The sequence below is a fragment of the Anas platyrhynchos genome, chromosome 7 (genome assembly GCF_047663525.1).
Source record: "Anas platyrhynchos isolate ZD024472 breed Pekin duck chromosome 7, IASCAAS_PekinDuck_T2T, whole genome shotgun sequence".
In the NCBI taxonomy this organism is placed as follows: domain Eukaryota; kingdom Metazoa; phylum Chordata; class Aves; order Anseriformes; family Anatidae; genus Anas; species Anas platyrhynchos.
Window position 1 is genome coordinate 5,146,009 of NC_092593.1, and position 22,565 is coordinate 5,168,573.

At 39.8% G+C, this 22,565-nt stretch overlaps 1 protein-coding gene across 10 annotated transcripts in view; it reads right to left on the reverse strand.

Moving 5' to 3' along the window:
* The window catches only part of KYNU (kynureninase), a 60,081-nt gene extending 42,175 nt beyond the window's left edge, over positions 1-17,906 (reverse strand). The window contains exons 1-5 of one of the 10 annotated variants that reach the window (XM_038182378.2): positions 17,772-17,906; positions 17,544-17,651; positions 16,673-16,790; positions 10,603-10,792; positions 5,407-5,527 (exon numbers count right to left, since the gene is read on the reverse strand). In XM_038182378.2, the coding sequence (XP_038038306.2) occupies positions 5,407-5,527; positions 10,603-10,792; positions 16,673-16,708 (347 nt within the window). In that variant the 5' untranslated portion in view covers positions 16,709-16,790; positions 17,544-17,651; positions 17,772-17,906. Of the gene's footprint in view, positions 1-5,406; positions 5,528-10,602; positions 10,793-14,733; positions 14,930-15,588; positions 15,721-16,672; positions 16,791-17,543 lie in introns of those variants that run through there. The other 9 variants (XM_021267074.4, XM_021267075.4, XM_021267079.4 and 6 more) reach the window with 9 other exon arrangements.
* Positions 17,907-22,565: the final 4,659 nt, after the last annotated feature.

A 22,565-nucleotide genomic window follows, 5' to 3' on the forward strand; every position in this document is an offset into this window, starting at 1 on the left:
CATATTCACTCAAAATAAGACTTCTGGCAGATTAAGACAGGAAAAAGGATGCAAGGCTGACATGCTTTAACTCTCCTATGCTTTAGCCTATTTAGAAGATTTTACCTATCCAGCTTTCCTGTCTCAGGCAGAATTTTGTTCTATCTCCCACAAATAACCTGGGTGCCTTTATAGTCAGGCTCTGATTAACTTGTGTATAACACACCTCTTAGAGATAACAGAGGAAGAACCACAGCCCTGAAGAAAATACAAACTGCTGCCAAAAGTGCAATTTGTTTTAACCATTTTATGATTAACCTTGTGAAACACTTTGGTTTTGGAATAGCTACTATTTAGTCCAATAGCTGAAGAACACATGTACAACTGAGCCTCCTATGGATAAAATACTGTCTTGCTATATTCAACAAGTTTAATCCTCCACTGATGAAGAGGACCGCCTCAATCCTTAATTTGGATAAGGTCACAGTACACCAGCTGACTGCTTTTTTGAGTTTCAGAATTACTCTCCGATGAGATCTTGAGAGCAGAAAGCGGGCAGTATGAAATTGCACTCATTTACAAGAACATTTCATAGATGAGGAGCAAAGGCAGTAGGTGGGTAGGGGGAGAAAATGCTCTTCCTAGCTTCTTCAATCAGGACGTGATGCTACTGCTTTCCCTGAAGACAGTGGTATGTGTTTCACAAACAGCAAGACATTTATTGGTAATTTCCCTTCTTATCCTTAACTGTAATATAGTGATTAGGGGACTTAGGGATAATGCAGACGGTTAAGGAAAAAAAGATTTTTTGGTGACTCCCAGCCCAAGGGGATCTGTTTTTTTCTGAAAGAGGATAGTGAACATAATAAGATAGGAAAAAAGCCCTAACTACCTATGGGATTCTCTTTCATTAGCTTTCTCTGATTTTATAGCCATTAGTGTCCTCCTAATGGGAATTTACTGATGAAAGCTCTCTCTACCAAAACACAAAACTAACAAAATTTCAGAATAAATTTCCAAGTTCTCATGAAAACAGATATGAGATTTCAGGCATGAGAATATTTTATTTTGAGAAGAAAACATGAAAAATTAAGTATAGTGAAAGAGGGTAGAGACAGCATTAATTATTATTCATATTATTATTATTACAGCACATCTTACAGCTTGCCTCCCTCTTGATGGCCAATATAAATGCCAAGAGACAAAAATTATTGCAGCTAAAATGGTAGTTAAAGGCATATTCTTGGACCCCTTTTTTTATTTTAATCACATGAAACTCTGTAGCCTTTGCTGATGGCACAATACATCCTATTACACTTAGGTTGTAAAATTCTATGCTCTGCCTCAGAGAATTTATATCTCTGTATATTATGCCACCCCTCTCTCAGCTCTGGTAGGCACTAGGGGTAATAATCTTTAAGGACAACTGCAGTGCTTCTGGCTTTCCCCTCAGACACAAGGAGCTTACCTTTCATTTTGTTTCCACTGCACCCTAGATAGTGAGAGAGATTTAAATCAAGGCCCTCAAATTAATGGATACAAAACATTGCCCATCAAATCATAAAGCATCATACAAACAGAACTATTTCTTGAACTACTGAGAGAATTTCTTATTCTGCAAATTAATTTTTAGTCAGTTACCATTTTATTTTCAATTTGGCAAGGAATCACAATGCCACATTTTATTTGCTGAGGCCTGGTTGATTTAAAGCTCACTAGGGGAGCTAGAAACACATTTTCTGATATGATCCCAGGTTTCAAAGGAGGTAACAAAAGGGATTTAAATTAATTGCCAGCTTCAGGAATCTTCTGTGCTCATCCAAATCTTGTTCAAGTGGAAATTTCCTCCTTGCTCCTTTGCCAAAAGTGATGCAAGATATTTAAGGAGCCAACACAAACCCTTAACCTTCATAATGGTTTTAAGCAAAAAAAAAAAAAAAGTAAAAGTAAAAAGAAGACACGTCCAAGGAACAAGAACTGCATGGAGCAGTAGATTCAAGGCAAAAAATAAAAAAAAAAAAAGGGTAAAGCAGACATTTACAGCTATAACATGCAATCTGCTGCAGTGTACAAAGCAGAGACAACTGTAGAAAAGCAGAAGTGGATCTGCCTGAGCCCCACCAAGATGTATTCCTGTTTGCAGGGCTTTTATGTTATATCCTGCAGGATTAGCTGAGCACATAGAACCAAAATACACCCTTCTGATGGACTGAAAACAGCCTTTTACTACTGCAGGTGCTATATTGCAAAGCTGTCCTTAGAGTTGGATTTTTTTCTACTCTACTTGTACCAGAAGGTTGCTACCAGATTGCTTCAATGCTTTGAAGTATATATATTTAGGTTCTAGCCTGAATGCCTTAATTCCCAGTTTATATTTACTACACAAGCATATTAAATAACGTGGTTCTTTTTCTCTCTCCTGTGTTTACCTCATGATACATTCACAGAGAGCAGCTATTTTGCTTTTCAGTCTTCATTTTGCTCAACTAAACAAGCCTAATCCTCAGAACTTCCCCATCACAGGTTCTCCCCTCCCCGGTCACCCTTCCAGCCCTTCAGAAGCACGTAGCTGTGCTGCAAGCAGACTGCCTTCTGGTTTCATAGTGCCACTTTAATGAGGTACTGCAGCGGGCAATGTCTCACACTTCCGAGTATGTTTGCATGCAATAATGATTCTATAAAATACATTAATTGTGTAAACAATTCTGACAGAGAAAGGGGAAAACAAGACACTGCAAAGCATCTACTGGCCTTTATCCAACTAGGCAAGTAACCCAAACCTTGGTCTTTTAGATTATTTAAAAAAAAAAAAAAAGACTGTTACTGACTTTAGGCTAAGCAGAAAGGAGACAAACCATTTTTTGCCCCTGTTCAAGAAATCTTGGATTTAGCAGAAATCAAAACAGGAAAAAAGGATGAAGCCTCAAAGGCTCTTTTTAAATCTCCGCTAAGAATGCCAGAGGCTTGAATCTGTAGTCTCTATACATTAACATAAAAGAGAAAACCAGGGAACATGGCAAGAAAGAATCCCAAAACAGAACAGGTACGCGGTAGTCAGATGTATGAGAAGAAAGCTATAACCCTCCATTTGAACTGTGTATGTGAGGAAGACTGTGATGCTGCGAGAGGGAACACAACAAGAGAAAAACACACATGAAAAGGCCTCTTCCCCTGCAGGCCTTGCTCTAATGAGTTACAGCCATCGGCACCCAGAGCTGGAGCTACAAGCTTCCCTGCCCTTGCCGACAGCTCCCAGATAATCTTCCCCTTCACTCCAGCTATCAGCTATAAGTGGTGAAAACAGCTTAAACTGACAATATAGTGGCTGTTTGAGACGAGTCCCGTGACACAACAAACAAATTGGTTTATCGCATTTTCTAAGAGACAGAATCTATATCATTGCTGACTTGAAGGATGTGTCTAATTCATATGCCATTTCTTAGATACTTGCTACTTATTTATCCGAGCCACAGCCACTGAATTCCACACTGCCAACATACAAGGCATTGAACAGGCTTCAGCTGGTAACATCTACCTTCTGCCCTTGGCAACCAGAATAAAAGCAGAGATTTGTGCTCCAGTTACCTATTCCTCCACAGCCCCTGGTACCTGATCCTCTCTCTCTGCCCCCATCAGCTTCTTGATAAATAAATAGCTCTGTTCAAGTTTACCTTGACCTTACCCTGACTGTCTCGGTTGCTTTAGGTGCACCTGCAGCGAGCAGGATTTTGTAAATTTTATTTTATTTATTTTAAGCTTTGATATATTTTGTGTAATCTGTTGGGATCTGGGCTGTGTTTTTGGCAAACAGCCCTCCTAGGTTTGCTCACTCTCTTCTGATGGCTAGAAATCATGCTCAGCCCTATTTCCCCCTTGGATACAGCTACTGAAGGCATGTTTGGTCTTCTGGAGAAACATGTTGCTTACCCTTTTCTTTCAACTTTTTTTTTTTTATTATAATCAGGGATTGGGGTTGAATCATGCTTCACTGTAGCAAAGGCAAACATAAGAATGGAAGCAAACCAATAAAAAGGTACAGTGAGGGAGCTGAAATATGTTTGCACTCCCAGTGCATCACTAACAGATAAGACTTATCTGACTTTTAGCTTTTGAAAGAACTCAGCTGTTTCCCTGATAAAGTACGATAATCATACAGAAGTGGACAGGGTTGCAATTTTGTCAAATGACTAGAGAAACTGCAGTGCCATGCTGAATGAATAACCAGGAGGAAAGCGTGCTTCCCAAAGTTCAAATTCACTCCTATTCATTCTCAACCTTCTTCTCACTTATAAGAAAATAAGCAATAAATAAGAAACAGTAAACCACTTTTATTAACCCACAGCATCTATATATTAACAAGTATAGCAGCAGCTACAAAGTTTTCACATTTACATCAGGCAACCTCAATCTACAGCATTTCTCCTGGAACACAGCTGCCCAGCGAGCAGGATTAGCTTTTCCCCTTCTGCCTCCCCATATTTCCTCTGCTTTCTCACCATGAAATCACATAGGTTCCACTCACATCCCATACCCTGTAATGTATTCATCTTTCCCAGCTCACTCACTCATCTGGGTGTTATTTTCCTTTCCTGCCTTCAGCTCCCTGGTTTCTAGTTATCTTTTTTCTTCTCTCTGCTCCAGCTGCTCAGACAGGTGCTGATACCTCAAAGCACAGACTCTCCATTTAAAAAAAAAAAAAAAGTAAGAAAATGCAGACATACAGTGGGAAAAAGCTTCTAAAAAGTCTCTCATTTGAAATGACAATGTCCTTTTCCTATAAGGGACACTACTGAAAGGTATCTCATCCTCCTGGCTCTTGTACTTCAGCTCTGCTCAGCAGAGCTTGTTGCAATCCACACTCAGCTCCTTACAGAGATGTTCCTGATGAGACAGGGATGCTTCTTTCTAAATAAAGTGAACTTGTCAGGCATAAAGTTGGTTGAAGAAGAGCTGGTAATCTGCCAGCAGCACCACTTGTGCTCCGTGCCATTTCAGGGGAAGCTGGCCCCACCACAACACCCACGAAGTGAATCACAAGCGGTTAAAATATGAATTAGAAAAATCACAGGGCCTGAAGCTGAATCATGTTCAGCAGCAAGCAGCACTAACCAAGTGAGTTTGTGCATCTTGTGTATAAACACACGCAGCAATTGATGGGGATGGTTAAACTGTGCAAGCCCTTCAGAGGAGGGAAAGCAGAGCTGCCTGGTGCAACACAGGTTATCAAAGCTTGAAGTTTCTTTGCCTCTTCTACAGCGCATATCTTCAAAGGAGATTTTAATAGTGCTATGGAAACACTGAACATGTTTTACTCCTGGGTCGGGATGAGTTTTACACTACTTGAACCGTTCTGATGCAGACCCCAAAATAAAACCCAGCTCTCCTCTGAAGCACGGGCAGGCATTTCACACACCATAGCACACTCACGTTCGAGCCCACTTGTCCAGCTCCTCATCCAGGTAAGTTTTTACTCGTTTTGGCTGGAGGCCAAGAGAATTGCCAGCGAAGTATATGCAGCTCTCCTCTCCATTCACCAGTGTCAGGTCAGCTGTGGAGGGAAACCACATAAACATAAGTGGGCATGAGCACAGGAGGGAATGTACCCACTCAGGGCTGCCTGCTCCAGAGCTCCTCAGGGTGCCATGGGCCCCAGAGGTGCCCCATCCTGACCTTCCTCCCAGGATACCACACAAGTGACCTCATGAAAAGGGTCTAAGAAGGAATACAAATGTGCAAGCATTTATTTCTGCTGCATTTCTGCAATTTTGGGCCGAGTCCATCTATATCTATTTTGGAGCGAATGTGAGTTCAGGCAGCATTAAATCCCCAGGTCTCTGGGGCTGCATGGGAAGAAGCCACTGGCACTGATTTTGTCAGGTTCATAACCAGTGGTAAGTGAAGAGAGAGCATTTCCCTGACCAGACCACTTTTCTTCCATCATCAATATATTCCCACTTCAGGTCATGAAACTACTTGAATTGTGCATTTAATAAAAGCTAAGACTAGGTAAATCTGTGTCTTTCACGTAAGATCTACCTGCATGATTAAACTGCTATTTAGAAAAATGTAGTCATTGCACAGAATATTTTAAAGCAGTCTCAAAAGTTCTCGTCTCGTCAGCATATATTGTGGGCTGTACTTCATGTCATCATCTGAGGAGGAGGAAATCTATGTTGACAAATCCTTTCAATGATTAGGAGAAAAGCAAGGTGCTGGAAATTTATAAATAATAGCTCTAGTGAGGTTCTGAACAATCTAATTACCCCGTGTCATCATCTATCAATCCAAACACTGCCTTTTCTTATTATTTCTCATGTTTGAGAATCTTGGAGGGACAAATGATGGTGACCTTCTAGTCGTAGTAAGTAATTTGCATTCATCTACACATGTACTTACAAAATCCTAAAAGCTAACATTACATGTATTTTTTGTAAACATAACTGATATCTCAGATCAGATGAATGAATATCTTAATATACATGCTAGGATCAAATAAGATTGCATTTCTGTCAGAAAAATGTTATGTTAGAGCTGCAGAAAAATAGATTAGATGCCTGGAAGAGGTGTCTTACTCTTTCACACAAACAATTACCAACATCATTGAACTTCACGAGAAACACATTTTTCAGAAGTATAGACAACTTAGGTAATTTCTTAATTAAAGCTTTAGAAGCTTTTAAAAAGCATAAGTCAGAGAGCAATTTCAGTCTAATCTGTATAACAGATACTATGTCTGTTTTTCATCCAGATTTTAATATGAATGAAAGCAGAGAGGTATAAATATTATTCATGCTCCTAAATTGGTTCTATTAAGAGTTCTTTCCCTATCAAGAAAGGCAACAATACTGTCTCATTGGGAATACAGAGAAGAATCTTTGCTCAAGAATTCAGAGCTCTAAATCTCACTAACACTCTTTATATTCCAAGCAAGCATTAAATAAAGGTAAGGAATTATAAGTCAGCTTTTCTTGCACCACAATCCTCTCCAGATAACACCTCTTGGGTCACTGTAGAAGAAGGCCAGCATTATTTTGAAAAAAATGCATTTTCCTACTTTTACATCTGTTAGTTTGGATTTTTATATATATATTTTTTGCATACTATCAACTCTGTACCAGGCTGTACTCTTTTTGTTTTCACAAAAGGATGCTTATTTCCTCCTCTATGACATCATTAAAAGACTCATTTTGGACCACTGCTGCTTCTCAAGTGCCCCTCCCCCCCCCAGCATCTTCATAATTTCACTTTCTCTTGACCAGCATTTCAATGGATTTCAGAATTTCTACTGTCATTATGTTATTCTATTTTTAAGCAATCATGCATTCATATTAAGATTAGTTATCTTCCCTCAATCTACCCTTGTTTCTCAAGAAATTAGCCATTTTTATTTCTGGTGGAGCTATGGTTGACATACGAGATACACAATTTTCAAATAAACACAAGCACAATTGATGAAATAAAGGCTAGCACACAACAAACAGAAGATAATTAGTGAAATGTGTCCTTAAAGTATGTTGTCAGAAATATTCAGTCCAAAAATGGAAAAGAATGTTTTCATTAACCAGAAAGTAAGAACTAAATCTGCTTATACATTTTCTGAATCTTATCCTATAGGGAGGGCTGAAAGATCACCTCTTCCACACCTCCCTATTCCCTTCATACCTCCAAATCCTCCAAACAAGGAGCCAGATTTACAGGATTTACCCTCTCTCTTCAGGGAAGCACAGCTCAACACTTGCACCCTGGTACATCTTTTTAGTCCCAAGAAACCCAAATGATACTCAATTCCTTTACAAGATGACAAAATGCAAGACAGCCTTAATGAGACTGGTGATTTGGCACCTGACTGCAATCCAGTCATTCCTAACCTCCTTCCCCATGCAAGAAAAAGCATTAAAGAGACTTAGTTATTGGTTCTCTGAGCTGACGTGAATGTTTCCATAAATCTCCTTTTGTCATCTTTCCCTCTTTGAGTCTGAGGGACAAGCACCCATAAAAGCACCAGGATTTGCCAGGGAGTTAGTCTGCTGGTTGTTTCTACCTGATTGATGTAACAAACAGTATGCACAACCTTGACAGTTGATAAAAAATATTTAGAAAGTCATAATAGTTTAATTTTAATGTACATAATCTTGCATGTCTCCTATGGATGTTCTCATCTGATTCTTGTAAGGCTTCATTTTAAAGCCCCATTGTAGCGTTTTATGTAAATATATAAAGAATATTTGATGGCTAATCTCTGTAATGACATTTATCTTAAGCATGTTATCTAGGATCTGTTCCTGTGCTAAGATAAATGTCATGAGAGATCTCTCTACTCTATAGACACACAATGTAAATATATATATTTTCACACCCCTGCTGTTTTTCAGCAGGGAAGCTGTTCCTATTGACAGCTGAATGAAAACAGAGACTGGGAAAAAAAGAAGAGGAAAAACTGTCAATTTGGGAACCCAAGAATGATGGGTTCTCTATGCTGTTCAACCGGGACTACTCAATAGGCTGCTGATCTTCACTAGAACACATCTGCAGTCTCAGGTCTACGTATTACAGTTACTGGGGTAAGAAATAGTCTTTTGGTCTTAATATTATTGTAATTGAAAAACGATTATCATGGATGTTGGAACAGATGTAATAAACACTGTCATAACGTATCAAAACCTCTATGTACATTTCAGAAGATCCTTTAATTTGAAGCTGCTGTGATACTACAGTGGCAAGTGACTTTCCATAATCTTGAGACTTATAACGTGTTGCAGTCAAGAACATAGCTGCAGTTCAGATGCCTTTGTTGAGCCAGACTGTAACAGAGCAGCCAGAACACGCATAGTAGCATGAGAACCACTCAAGCTGCCTTCTAGCATTTTCCAGGTCAGGAGGAACATAAGATCCTGTGCCTACACTGCACTGGAGATCATGCTCCAGCAGCACAGTGGCAGCTGAACTGATATGAGTTTGGGTACGATTATTCTGTACTCATATCAAACTTCGCACGGAGTTTGTGAAACCTTCTTAATCCAGCTGGTAAAAAACCCATCTTGGCAGACAGGCCGAGAGCACCTACTTCATGTAGCAGAAGCATCTAGTTTAAATATTTGTAAAGTGCCCAGCTCTGCTCTGAATAATATAAATAGCAGAACTCAATGATTTAAACATGGAGACAGATAAGCCAATACCACCAGTACATAGAGAGCTATGATTTATCACCCCTCTATCCTAAGGACATGAGCAGACTGCATTCCCAGTGTTCATCATTGCCTTCAGCATGTCCATGCAAGGCAAAGATACTTTTCTGAAAATATCCAGGAATTCAGACAATTGACACTGTTTTCTATCACAGATCTTTTCCAAAATAACTTGGTGAGTAGAACTGTGATTTTTCAAGTTCCATCAATATTGTCCTTTTTCAGAAAAAAATAACCTGCTTCTATTAGAAAAAAAATATTTTGCAAGAAAGTTATATATTTTTTTCCTTATTTTTTGATAGAAGCTTTCTGCCAACATGGAAAAGGAGGAGAGCAATTATGCCTATGGATGTTTACCACATAAGGAAACGTCATTTCTACAGACAGGCATGGTTTTGCTCCCCATGCATTCAACACAGGAGCTGAAAATAAATCCAGATGGTACTTGGGAAGCAGAGCTGAGTCTAGGACCACATTACCTTTGGAGGTAGATGCTTCCACCAGGTTTCCCTGGTTTGAGCCGGGCACAGCAGCAGTGGGTACAAAAGCCAGCAGAAATATCTCCCAGCACAGCACCAGGTCACACAAACATGGAAATGTTTTGTACTTTCTCTGGTCCAGGACTACTGATATGAAGCAAAAGCTTCCCTCTTGGCTTGCACCTGCCGCTCAGCTCACTGAACACCAGGTCCTCTCAGTTACCTGATCAAAGGTACCCCTGCTCCCACACCCAGGTTCCTCGGAATGACTTACACACCAGGGATGAGTCAGAAAAAAAGGTAGGGGATATTTCACATGGCAACATTGAAGCATGTGCAGTTATCTATTTGTAGGCAATTCATGAGGAAAGTCAGAAAGCAATCTTCAAATAAAGGTTTCATTATGAATTATTTGCTCAGATCAATTATTTGTTCTAAGGCACAGTCTTCCATTTGGCCTCAGGAAGAAAATCATCTCAACTACCAGCAATAAGGCATAAATGTTAATATAATATATGTACCATCTCTTTCATTAACTAAAATAATTGTAACTAGATAGATAATACCAAACTATATTATAGTTCAGCACAGTTGCTTCCTTGGTATAAGTTGTAAGCGACATTGCCGTTTCAAACCATTAGATAGAAATGCTTCTGCCTATAATTTTCAATCAGTCACTATATTGTTCAAAGCAGCTGACTGACAGCATAAGCACCATGCAAGTACTGTATCCTCACATTTTATTCAGGAAGGGAATGAGAGCATAAAGCTTTTGGTACTAGAATAAGTTGATGGATTGATTTAGTAACACCAGGGACATACTGTGCTCAGATATGACTGCAATTGCTCAATTATCTCATAAGTGACAATGATTTCCAATGATTTGTGATAAACATATGCAGAAGATGAGAACCTCTCCCCCTCCCCCCACACCATTGCACTGTAATTATAATTCTCACTTGGAGGCAGATCCTTGACTTTTGGGATGCAGAAGCATTCACGAAGATGCTTTAACTCATCTTCTTCATCTAAGTGAAAAGCCAGTTTCTTGTCTGCTGGACTGCATCCTAGCCGCGAGGCAGTTTGTTCTAAAATGGTTGCTGGTAGCACAGGGGAAGATGGATCCATTTTCAGGTCATTCAATTTCACCTTAAAATGAGAAGTGCCACAGTTTAACTTCCACAGCATGCATATTCACGAGTGGCTGATAGTCGCTAAAGCTGCATCACTCAAGACCCCACATTTTCTTCATTTAAAGCTTTTAAGAAGTGAAGTATTTGAACAGAACAGTAAAACTGATCAAGTTAAGTGAATACATAGCAACATATCACTGTAACCAAAGCGCCCCCCACTCCCCAGTACATTGCTTTTCCCTTTCAGAGCCATATCAGCAGCCTCTCAGTTCTCCCACCAGACCAAACACCGAAGCATCATTCACCATTTCACGTTCTCAAAGGCAGAGGCAGCACTGTTCCTACAGTCTGTGCTCCTAAAGCTAGCAGGTGCACTACTATGCTGAAAGTTGCTTCCAACCTCTTGCAGCTTTTCATCCTTACCAAATAGTACGGGCTATTTGTGCTCACATATGGGGGTAGAGCAGGGAGGATACAGATGGCAAAGGCATCCTTAGAAACCTAGCTTTCAAGCGCAAGATTTTAAAATATTTTAAGTCTAGCCACACCAGGTATCCTGGGCTGTTAGCTCCTTCATTCCCAGAAAGGGAGAAAGCCCAAGTCAAGCTGCAAGCACAAACTATACTTTCTAAAAGAATACCCCCAAAGTAACTTCAAAGTTTACAATCTCATTAAACATTGTAAAAAAAAAAAAAAAAAAATTAGTTCCATGAGTATAATGCTCAAAGACTGTGTTAAAGATAACATTTGTGCATTGGCTAGACAGATCTACTGGCATAGAAAACAAAGCACGTATCCTGCACTTCAGGGCCTAGCTTTGCCAGCGCTGTCTGCCACATTCTGTTACAGAAGACAGCCAGGAGGCTTGTCGAGGTGCTTGGAGCCTTCCCCAACTTAGGAAACTCTGCATTTAGACCACGCAAGAGTCAACAACTTTGCAACATCCCCAAGAGTTTTGGGGGAATAGAAAAACCTTAAGGGATAGGCAGAAATAGGGGAGAGAAGTAGACAATATGTGACACACAGCCACCAGAAAATACAGAGTGAGGGGGAAAAGCAAAATCCTAAGCAGATCTCTTCTACAAGTACCAGCTCTTTCCTTAAAGCTAATAGTATATTACACAGAGATATCCAGAAACAAGCTGTTGGGAGAACAGATAGTTACATGGGTTGTAGCCAGATGAGTATTGCATTCATTAACACAATATAGCTTTTTTTTTTTTTGTGGAAAAAGGAAATGTCATTGGAATGGTACATTCTAAGTTACAGATATCATGTAAAAAACTTATGATCCATTTTTCTATTTTTTTTTTCCAGCACAAATACCTAAATGTAAATTAGTTTTTTAATCAAGTTTTTATGCCAGCCCCTGAAGACCATACAGAGGAGCTTCATCACCACATAGAGGAAGGATAACAGTTGGTATTTCAATATAACCCCCTATATAGAACAGCCTCATTAGTGCCAATTAATCCAAACCTCTTTATACTCTAGCCAAATGGCCAGCATGCTGCTGGTTACCTGGTTTAATTCGCTATCATTTAATTTTTATGCTCAGAACATTTTCTCCCCCTCCTCCAGACTGGGTATCTTACACAATATCTCTGCACCCCCTCACCCCCAAACCCAGGGTAAAAAAGTGCCAGCAGACCTCTTTCCAGCAGCAGCTTTTATTTTGCTAACATTCACTTTCTCCTGGGAGGTTTTGCAGATGCATTATTTTTGTACTGCCTCCACATGGGTTGAAACATTGTATAATCGTGTAAAATTATAAATTTGAAGAAGCTATAGACATTGCCAGTAAACCAGGGCTTATTTTCAGGCACTGAAAGAATGAGCACTTGGAAGGTAAAACTCATTTTTGTTTCCAAAAGCTTATTCCTTTTATCTACAACACTATCACAGGTGCCCTAATCCCAGTCATTATCAAAGCCTGTCCAGTACACACTCACATAGTCAAGATATAGTTCTCTTTTGTCTATTGAATATTTAATTATGGAGGAAAATCCTTGGAGAAAGGGCTGGAACTCAGGTTTTCCTGTCTCATTCCAGATAAAAGGACCACACAGTAGGCTGTAGTCTTCCCTACAGTCAGGCTCCTTCCCACTCATATTAGTGCCTGGGTTTAATGCGCCCCAGGGACATAGCTCCTGAACTGAGGGAACAGGTCTTTTCATTTCTCTAAATAGATGACTCAGTTGAGGCTCTCCTCCAAGCACATCAGCATTAGGTAGTCTCAGCAGGGAGCTGAATATCACCAAGCAGGTCCACGTGGCACATCACCATCGCCTATGTCCTCTTGTGGACAAGTAAGGCCTAGGAGCTTCCAGCAGCGAGACCCTGGGGCCCACACAGGCAATGCCAGCCAATTCCCTCACCATGTATAACCAGCAGATGGATGATAAGGGTGCTTGAAGGACAGTTTGGCTTTACACACCAGCTCCCTCTCATCTGGGCTGCAGGTTCTTTGTTTTTACATTATGTTAAGACAGTGCAGCATCCTACCATTTATCTCTCTCATCCCCATTTCTCAGTAAGGACACACAGTTATTACAGTGGATTAATGGCTATCATATTCCAGGTCACCCACTGACCCGAATGGAAAGCATAGATGGGTTGTTTCCATTTGAGGCCTGACCCAAAACTGACTGAAGTCAATAGGCGTCTCTTCATTACAAAGAAATTTCTGCATCAGGCTTCTGGTTGCCTGTCACTGCTGTAGTTCACTGCATCTGATCAATGAGTTTTGTTTATTATGATTCTTACTTATATTAAATTTTGACAGCAAGTATAATATTAAATACAAAAAACTAGAAACTAAAAATGATTAAGTGCTCAGAGGTACCTGATTTAATACAAACATTATGAAATAAGATAAAACTACTAAAATAAAATCAATCAAAATCCTATTGAGGAATGAAATCCCAGAGATCAAATTCTGAGAACAGAATAAGAAAGCACTTTTGTCCTTCAAATGGGAATTATGCTTCATAGAAAAAATTTTTTTTTTTGATAGCTGGCTTTATGACATTTTCTAATTGCCAGAGAATAGAGCCCCATGTAGTTATTTCACTATAATATCCAGATAACATTTATACAAGTACAATACAGCTTTATTCCATCCAATTATCTTAATTTGACTGAAAACTATATTCTGCATCCTCTTCAAATTAAAATTCAAACCCCTTAATGCAAAGCGATCTTCCCGCTTTGATAAACATGGTTCCGTATGAAGATATTTTCATACAGCTTGCAGTAAAAATAAACAATGCTAGGAGAAACACCTTGCCTCCACCACTTTTCTCTAGGAAAAAAAAAAAGCATCTAGGCATTTTCTTCCTTTCCTAGAAATTTCCTTGCACTTTCATCTTAATAGATATAGATGACATGAAGTCAGCTTTCCCCCCCCTTTCCATTGACTGTTCTTTTGATATCTCTATTGTTTTCCCTACCACAGGATTTAAGTCTCCTACAATCTGTTTTTCTTTTTGTTCCCCACACATTCCTGAAGGTCTCTTCTCTCATTTGTTTCCTATTCCTGCCCCCAAGGGGCTCTATCTTATTCCTTAGCAGTCTCCCCACTTGGTATCTGCAATGATTCAATGTAAAAAGAACTCAGTGACTGTTGGCAATATTTAATTTTCAACAAAGAGCATACACAGTGAAAATTACGAAAACATTATTACATTGTATCAGCACAGATATCAGCATATTTCATCTATTGTTTAAAGCCACAGAAGGAAACAGATAAACCATAAAAGACAATGGATGGGAAAGTCAGACAAATGAAGTGAATGTCTGGGTGACTACTTCTGTTTTGTCCTTTATGCATAATTTACCAACTAATATAAAAAAGTGTGAATATTAACAAGCCATGTTATCAGACTTACACAAGAATGTCCATTAGGCTTAAGAATAATCTCTTATTTTTAGATTCATTAAAATATTTTTACTTACTCTCTGCCTATAATTGTATTTTGATGCCTTCACTAAAAGAATGTAAAGTCCCCTTGCGCCCTATAAGCTCTTCAAGCATTCCAGGATTTTACTCAGTCTTCCTATCCAACACAGTGCTGACAGGGGCATACAATGAATCCCTACTTAAGAGCCATATCAAATCCTCAGAGAAAGTTTATCATGAAAATAGCAGGTCCTGCACTTTCTGCCCTCCAATAGCTGTTCACCAGGTTGCTAAACAAGGCTCAGCCCACAGACCTTTGACATTTTCAGGTGACCGTACAGATGAACTCTTTGGAAAATTGGAGTCATGCACATACGTGAGCACACAAGTTTGCAGTATAGGTCCACGTTGTCAAAATACACCCACTGAAAGCACCAATAGCATTGTGGACGGAAGCTGTTTTAAACACAAATAAAATCTACAGCTGTGAGTGGTGCATAAGGGATGATCCTCCCTCTCATCTTCACACAAAGCAAACTGCTTTTGTGAATACAGAATTGCAGAAGGAAGTTCCTGAGAAACACAGCCCAGAGCAACACACATTCTGGATTACTTCAGGTTAAATACACTTCAATAGATTTGTTTAAATTACAGAACTGTAGAGGAAAAAAAAACTAAATGCTCATAGCAACAACAGACACACAGCAGCAAACACAACTGTATAATTAAATAAGTTACACAGAAGAGTGTCACAGCTGCAGCAAGGGAATGTGACAGAGGAATTATAATAAACTCAGTTACTTAGAGCAATTTAGGCACATATTGACCTTAACATCCAGAAGTGATTCAATGTTACAAGCAATTTTACATATAAAACTCATCTTTTCCCCTCCACAGTGAAGTCACATTACCCCGTGTTTGGCAGCCGTTCATGTGAGAGGATGAGGAAACCCTTGCGCAAATGCTGGGCTTTGCATTAAGGAGCAGCCACCATCACGTGCCTGCACTGCCAGACTCTGACCCCAGCATAGACTGAACACATGACCTCCGAGAGTTAACTGAAAACCAGGTAGGGGTGGGGATTTATCAATTCCCCCCCAACCCCCCCTCTTTGTCACCATAGCAAAGTTAAAAAACTGATCTTTATCTTTCTCACATACAGGAACAAGAACGGAGCCACAAACAATTATAGCAAAAGTGGTTTTAAACCAAGCACTTTTACTTTACTGAAGGAACAGATCACAGCATAACAGACAGAACTCAACAAAATGAGCAAACACATGGCAATGAGAGCAATGGGCATTTACATGGTGTGGAAAATAGAGGAATTAGAGGTGAAATTAGAGATGAGTAGCTTATATCCATCTTTGATCTCCTATAAAAATAATCTCAAACTACCCAGACATTCCTATGTAAGCTCAGCCCCCACTCCTTGCACTTGAGCTATACCCATTCTTACAAATAAGAAGAGCATAGTCACCTGGAACTAACAAACTTTCTTCCTTTTTGTCTTATTCAGCCTCTGAAGTTCTCAAAAAAAAAAAAAAAAAAACAACAAAAAACAGCAAGGATAGATAAAGGGGGCAAGGAAGTCAGTTGTATCTCAAAATTACATTGTTAATTTCCAGCTCCAGTCTCATGTTCTGTGCACATAAGCCTGCACTAACGCTGGCTTATTATCTAAATTTCCATTTGCAGTACACACCCCTATATTTGACACCACTGAACAGAAACATATCATCATTTCCAGAAAAAAAAAGGCACTTTAATATTAGCCCCAGATAAAGCCAGCCTCAATCCATCAGTTCTTACAGTATCGTTACTCTGTTTTTCACTGTCATATGAAATTTTGGACTTGCTACTACCCGTAGTCCACCAGAAAGGACTGGACTGCTGCTCAAGAGGCTTTGTACCACAGGAATTTGGTCGAAGAGAGAAACAGGATGTAAGGGCACTTCACCTATTGAGGCAAGAGGAATCCAATACCATACTCACCCCAGAAGCATATTTGTGTCTTGTTTTGTTGGCCATTTAGGTTAAACCAAGGTAAAACACAATCTAACTTTTCAGCATGTCCTTGGAAATAGAGTGCAAGCTTTCCCATCACATTTTCCTTTGAAAAAATATCTTGATTTTTACCCTTGATTGTCAGTAGCAGCAGAAAAACAGCTGTGCTGGCAGAGGCTGCCTATGTTTTTTGTAGACTTTCATGATGGAAGGAATATTGACCCCTTCTTCCCAGCTGTTCCTCTCTACTCTTCAAACAGGATGAAAGAAAAGCATGGACAAAAACCTTTGCCCTTTAATTCAAGACTCAAAAAAAAAAAAAAAAAATCAGTAAACCTGTCACCTTGTGTTTTGTTTTTTTGTTTTATGAAGTTTCAGAACTAATGGAATGGTCTGTCCTCCCATACCCCCACTCTCCCAGAGTAGTGACCAGGAGGCAGGCAGAGAAGAAACCACCACAAGCCAGAGCAGGAGCAATGTGCAAAAGAATGAGGCCATGCAAGGTGGCTAAGGTCACAATGTGCACTAGGAGAGAAGGTAGAAGATGTCAGGGAGAGCAGCTCCACCACCAGCCTCTCAAAGATGCTATTGGGCAAACAACAGGAAGGCAGTAACATTTGACACCTGCATTAAATTTATTTGTTACCCTGGCAAGACTTAGAGTTTCTTCTCAAAAGCATAAATAAGCAAGGGTGCCCTGAAGCTCACCCAACCCACTACAGACTAGCAGCCATTACACTTGGCCCATCAGGTCAGCAAGGCTCATGTTGGTGCTGCTAGGGCACAGCACTCCTGCTGTTAAGAGGATAAAACAACCCAATAAAGGATCCCTTTTAACAAAAAAAAAAGTCGGTCTTACAAGGTTCCTTCAGCAGGAAAACACCACAGTTTCCACAGCCAGAACAGGAACAAGAAGGCAAGGAGGTGCCCCAGTAGACCACACTGTACTGCTCAGCTCAGCACACAGCTGCTGAGAAAAAACTGTCATCATGAAACCAGCCCCACATCTATTTTTTAAGGCATACTATCTGCCCCTCTTACTTTAGGTTAGCATAATACATCCCGCCTCAAGTCTAACAGCAACAACCTGTATAACCAACAGCACTCTCCTGCACGCTGAGCTTGGTTCACCAACTCTCTGACCACTTTTACTTTCTCTCTACCCTCATCAACACTGCTGCTCCACCTGAAAAGCTGATCTTTTAGATCAGGCCACATTTAAAGCCTGCTTGATCAAGATGGCTTACACCTGCTCTCATTTGCTGTTTTCTCCTCCCCCCAAGGCCCCAAAGTGTTGTGTTTCCCTTCTTTAAGTGATCCACAGTGAATTCATTCATTTGGCCTATTGGGAGCAGTTGTGTGACATTGATTTTGTCTGGTTAAGTCTGAAAAAAGTTCTCCGTGTCCATTTAAGTTCAGCTTACAGAGAGCTAACTCTCTGTAACTGTTGTTGTGTTTTTTTGTTTTGTTTTGTTTGTTTGTTTGTTTTTCTTTTTTTTCTTTGTGTGTGTATGTTGTTTTTATTTTGTGTTTGTGGTTTTCTTTTATTTCATCATTTTCAGCATACTTAGTAGTGAAATTCTGAATTGTTTGCTGCCTTTTGGGTGGCCAAAGTGAGCTCCTGAAATCTTCTTGCATGTCTTATGCATATTTCCCATATTTCCTGTCCATTTGGACTGTTAGGCACACATCCAAAAATACATATGGATTTTTCCCTGTTAGGTCACCTGCTCCTAATAATGTTTTTCTTCATACTCTGTATCAATTATCATTTTTACTTATTTCTGAGTCTTTGAACATAATATTTATCATTTAAAATCTGTTTTTTAAAGTGGACTCTCTCTGGAGAAAAAAAAAAAAAAAGAAACAAGAAATTATTTTCTTTACTGTGGTAACATCTAGGGAAAAATATTCCACCACTACACTAGTAATAGTAATACCCAGAGACGGACAATAAGGGAATCAGAGTTAAGTGATTTACACATAAAGAAAAACAAGAACAGCAACTCCCCCTGGCTTTGATATTTCCACCGTAGCTGCCACAGTGAGAGAACATACTTTGAATAAATGGAACTTCCACGTATCTCTCTGAGTTAGGCACTACTAATAAAAGTGTCTGTACTGCTGATGTCTTCATCACATTTCCAAGCAGAATGCACACTCACAGATGTTTTAAAAGCCTGTTGCTGTAAGGAATGGTTTATTACTGTCTATCTTAACGTTTTGTAAGAGATAAGCACTTTTCCCCCCTCTTGTCAAATATTTGGTGTTAATGTTTGCTTTGGGCAGCAGGGACTGTCCAAGTCATTCCTACCGAAGGCAGGGACAGGAGGGGGGGCTGCGGTCAGCCTTTCCCAAGGGGACAGCAGGTTGGCACCAAAGGGGGCATTTGAGAGACTGAAAGGAGACCAGGGCACCTGGCACCCACTCGTCTCATGGCAGGTGGTTGCTATGTTTTGCATAACCTTCTTAAAAATAAATGTCAGTGCTCCAGGGCTGGATTTATGGTGCTTATCCCAGCCACTCTTTCTCCAAGGCCCTCTCAAAGGCAGGTAAAGGTGTCTGTATCAGATAGGGCCTCTTTCTGCCATTGGCTAACTGGAGCTCCTCGCCCACCAAATGACCAGCTGTGTGTCTGGACACCACAGGACAACTGCCAACTGCATCTACTTGCAGCACATTTCCTGCCTGTGGTCAAAGAGCTTCTCAGAAAAAATCAGGAATCAGTTACAGACCAGCTGCAAAGGGATAATAACAACAAGAGTTGATTGCGAGGTGGCCCATAATACCAGAGTTTTTATTTTCTTTCCTTTCTTTTCTTTTCTTTTCTTTTTTTTTTTTAAATATTTGTGTACCATGTCTTTACGATGCACTTTGTACCACTGCAGGTTGACTAATAGCTGAGGACATTAATTTAACCGAGCTAGACAAACGATACCGGTGCATTTCCCCTCCTCCTCTGCCCCCCATTCGCAGCTCCATAAAAGCAAATGTACTTCACACTTTCATTTTTATTTTTAAGCTCTTGCAGCAGTTACCATCTGGAATAAGACTTGGGGAGGGGAGCAGGAAGAAAAGACAGGTCAGAAAATAACAAGCAGAGCTGTGCTACACGCATGCTGTCTCAGTTAAAAAACAGAGTGCCACACGCAGTGGGGTGCTGGTTAATCAGAAGCACCGAGCAGGCCTGGACCATCCGAGGACTGAAGCTGCAAAGCTGGGCTATGCCTGGTGTAAATAGAAGGCCTTGGAGCAGCAGAGGAAGCAGTAGGATATAAAGAGTTGTGACAGGCAGCAAAGCAGGGTGAGACACCCTGGGGAGGCCACAATAATGAAGCGGTGGTGGCTTGGGAAGGGGATGTATTCCTGCATATTCTGTAGTAAGGAGCTCATTCTGCAGCTTTCAGTCAAATGGGGTTGAACAGCACACGCTGAAACAATACATCATTTCGGCAAAGCTGAAATTCCTGAAAGAGATTTTAATGTCAAATAGTCTGAGAAAACCAGCAGCTCTGTGGGCTGGTGTCACAACATGCTGCACACTGTCAGAGGGACATGGCATTGCTCTGCAAGGGGATGGAGGAGGTAACAAAACTTTGTCCTATATTAAACAGTCCAGGAGGTGTGATAGGTACCATAGGTGAGTGCCAAAGTCTTGCTAGAAGAATGAACACACATTCTAGTGCATGTGAGCATCCTTTCCATACCCATATGCTCCTTCTTTCCCTTTCTGTCCCCATTTTTGACCTGCTCAGCCCACCCTGACTGAAGATTTAATCTTTCTTTGATTACCTAATAAACTGATTAGGAAGCAAATCAGACCACAGACTGGACAAGGTCTGAATGAATCTGTGCCAATACCTGACTTTCTACTGATATTTATAATCCCCAGATCACCCTTTGCTTGAACTTTAGGGTGCAGGCAGTGACTCAGCAGTCGCAGGGCTTGTATTAGTATTCTTAGGGCATTTCCAGAGCATTTTAAACTGACTGCCTCTCCTGTGCTGTGATGAGACCTATCAGCTTGTGGTGAATTGCTCTGAGGAAGGTTACAGGTCTCCGTAGGGACTGCTCATGATCTTTGAAAAGTGCATTTCCCTCTAGCAAGTCATAAATGCTCAGGAGAGTTGCTAAAGATCACTCAAAATATATTATTGAATACTTTGATGCCGTACTCTCATTCTGTGTTATCATATACTTAAAGTATATTAAAAGGTTCCCTAAATACCAAGTGCATTTGTGTGGAATAGAATTTATTTTTTCCAAAGCAAGAAGAAAATAGCTTTGGATCATTACAGGATATGTAACACTTTTTCTGCAATTCTGCAGAATGGATTATAAACTTGACAGCATTTTTTTCCCTTCCCCACCTCCAATGACTGTTGTGATAGACTTTAGTTAACTTCTTTGGATTGTTTTTTCCTTGCTAACAGTCCCCAGTCAAAATGAAAAATAAGAACCTTCTGGATCCTGTCTTGATAAGGTCAGATTGTAGAATTTTTCTTTCCAGCAATTTAGCCAAGCTTTCTCCTTCCAGAATACATTTACTCAGTAATAAACATCTCCAGACAGCCGGGCTGTACAGACTGGAAACAATTAAGCCAAAATTGGGGAAAGCAGCACATGAATAAGTATTCTGCTTTAATGAAATTGGACTGAAAAATTCAGGAGCGAAGGAAGTAAAAGCATTCTCAAATTGTATTAATTAGACATATTTGTAAAAATCTGTGCTTATGCAAGTACCATATGCATTTTTTAATATCAAGCTAAGCAGAGAATAGGATGGGTAATTGGAAGCCTTTTGCTGTAATGATGTGGTCAAACACTAGGTACACACCAACATTTGGGGTACATAGTTTAGTATCTTGTAGCAGAAAGAAAGAAGTTTAGCCAATTTTCTTTAAGCTATATAACAGGAAACCTGCCAAACAAGAGGTTAAAAGGCTTTTTCTTTCTTAAGTAGAAATGAGGTTAAAAACCAGCTTATTCCAAAAATAAGGTAACAACTTATGCTATGAAGAAGCCTCATCTCTCAATTAGGCAAGCAATTAAGTAAATATGCTTAGCTCTCCCAGCTTGTTAGAGATCCAAGTAAAATCCCTCTGAAACAAAGCAAGGTTTTTATGTTATCACAAACATTTCAACAGATCCTAAATTCTTTGGGTTTCCAATTTTTGCATAAATGTATCTACCACTTAGGCATAACATAGTTAACAGCAAATCCATCATCTGTTTACTTACAGGAAGAGAAAAAAATAAATCACCTGCACCATTATTTTTAATTAAGTTATCCTCCTACACTTCCCCTGTCCAACATCCTCAAATAGTTTATACATAATTCTAAAATAATTTAGAATTGAGTAATTTACACATCATGGCTGTGACATCTCTTGGTGTAGTTTTCTCAAGAGACTCACAACTGGTATAAAACTAAACTTGGTTTTATAAAGCACTATTTCAATTTGGAAAGTTCACAGCATTTTCAAGAGGAATTAATGAACGTGGCTAATAGCTGGATTCGAGTTATAAGGCATTAGGAGGACAAAATCATGAGGAAAGGCAATATATAACCTTTACAGGGGACAATTAGAGATCAATTATCAGAGCCAGAGAAGAGCATTCGAAAGCAGCTTCTTCATTAATCAAAGATTATCTCAAATTAGAATGTTTAATTATTTGCCAAGATCCTTTGTATATTCTTCTGCACACACACAGACACAAACACACACACACAAAAGCCAGGGGCTTTTGGAAAACTGCTAACTTATGGATTGCTTCATCATAACACGCTTTTAAAACTAAAATACCAAATATTTTAAAGAACGTGTAACACAGTCAAAGTAGCATAACTTAGAAAATGACATTGAAGGCACCAGAGCTG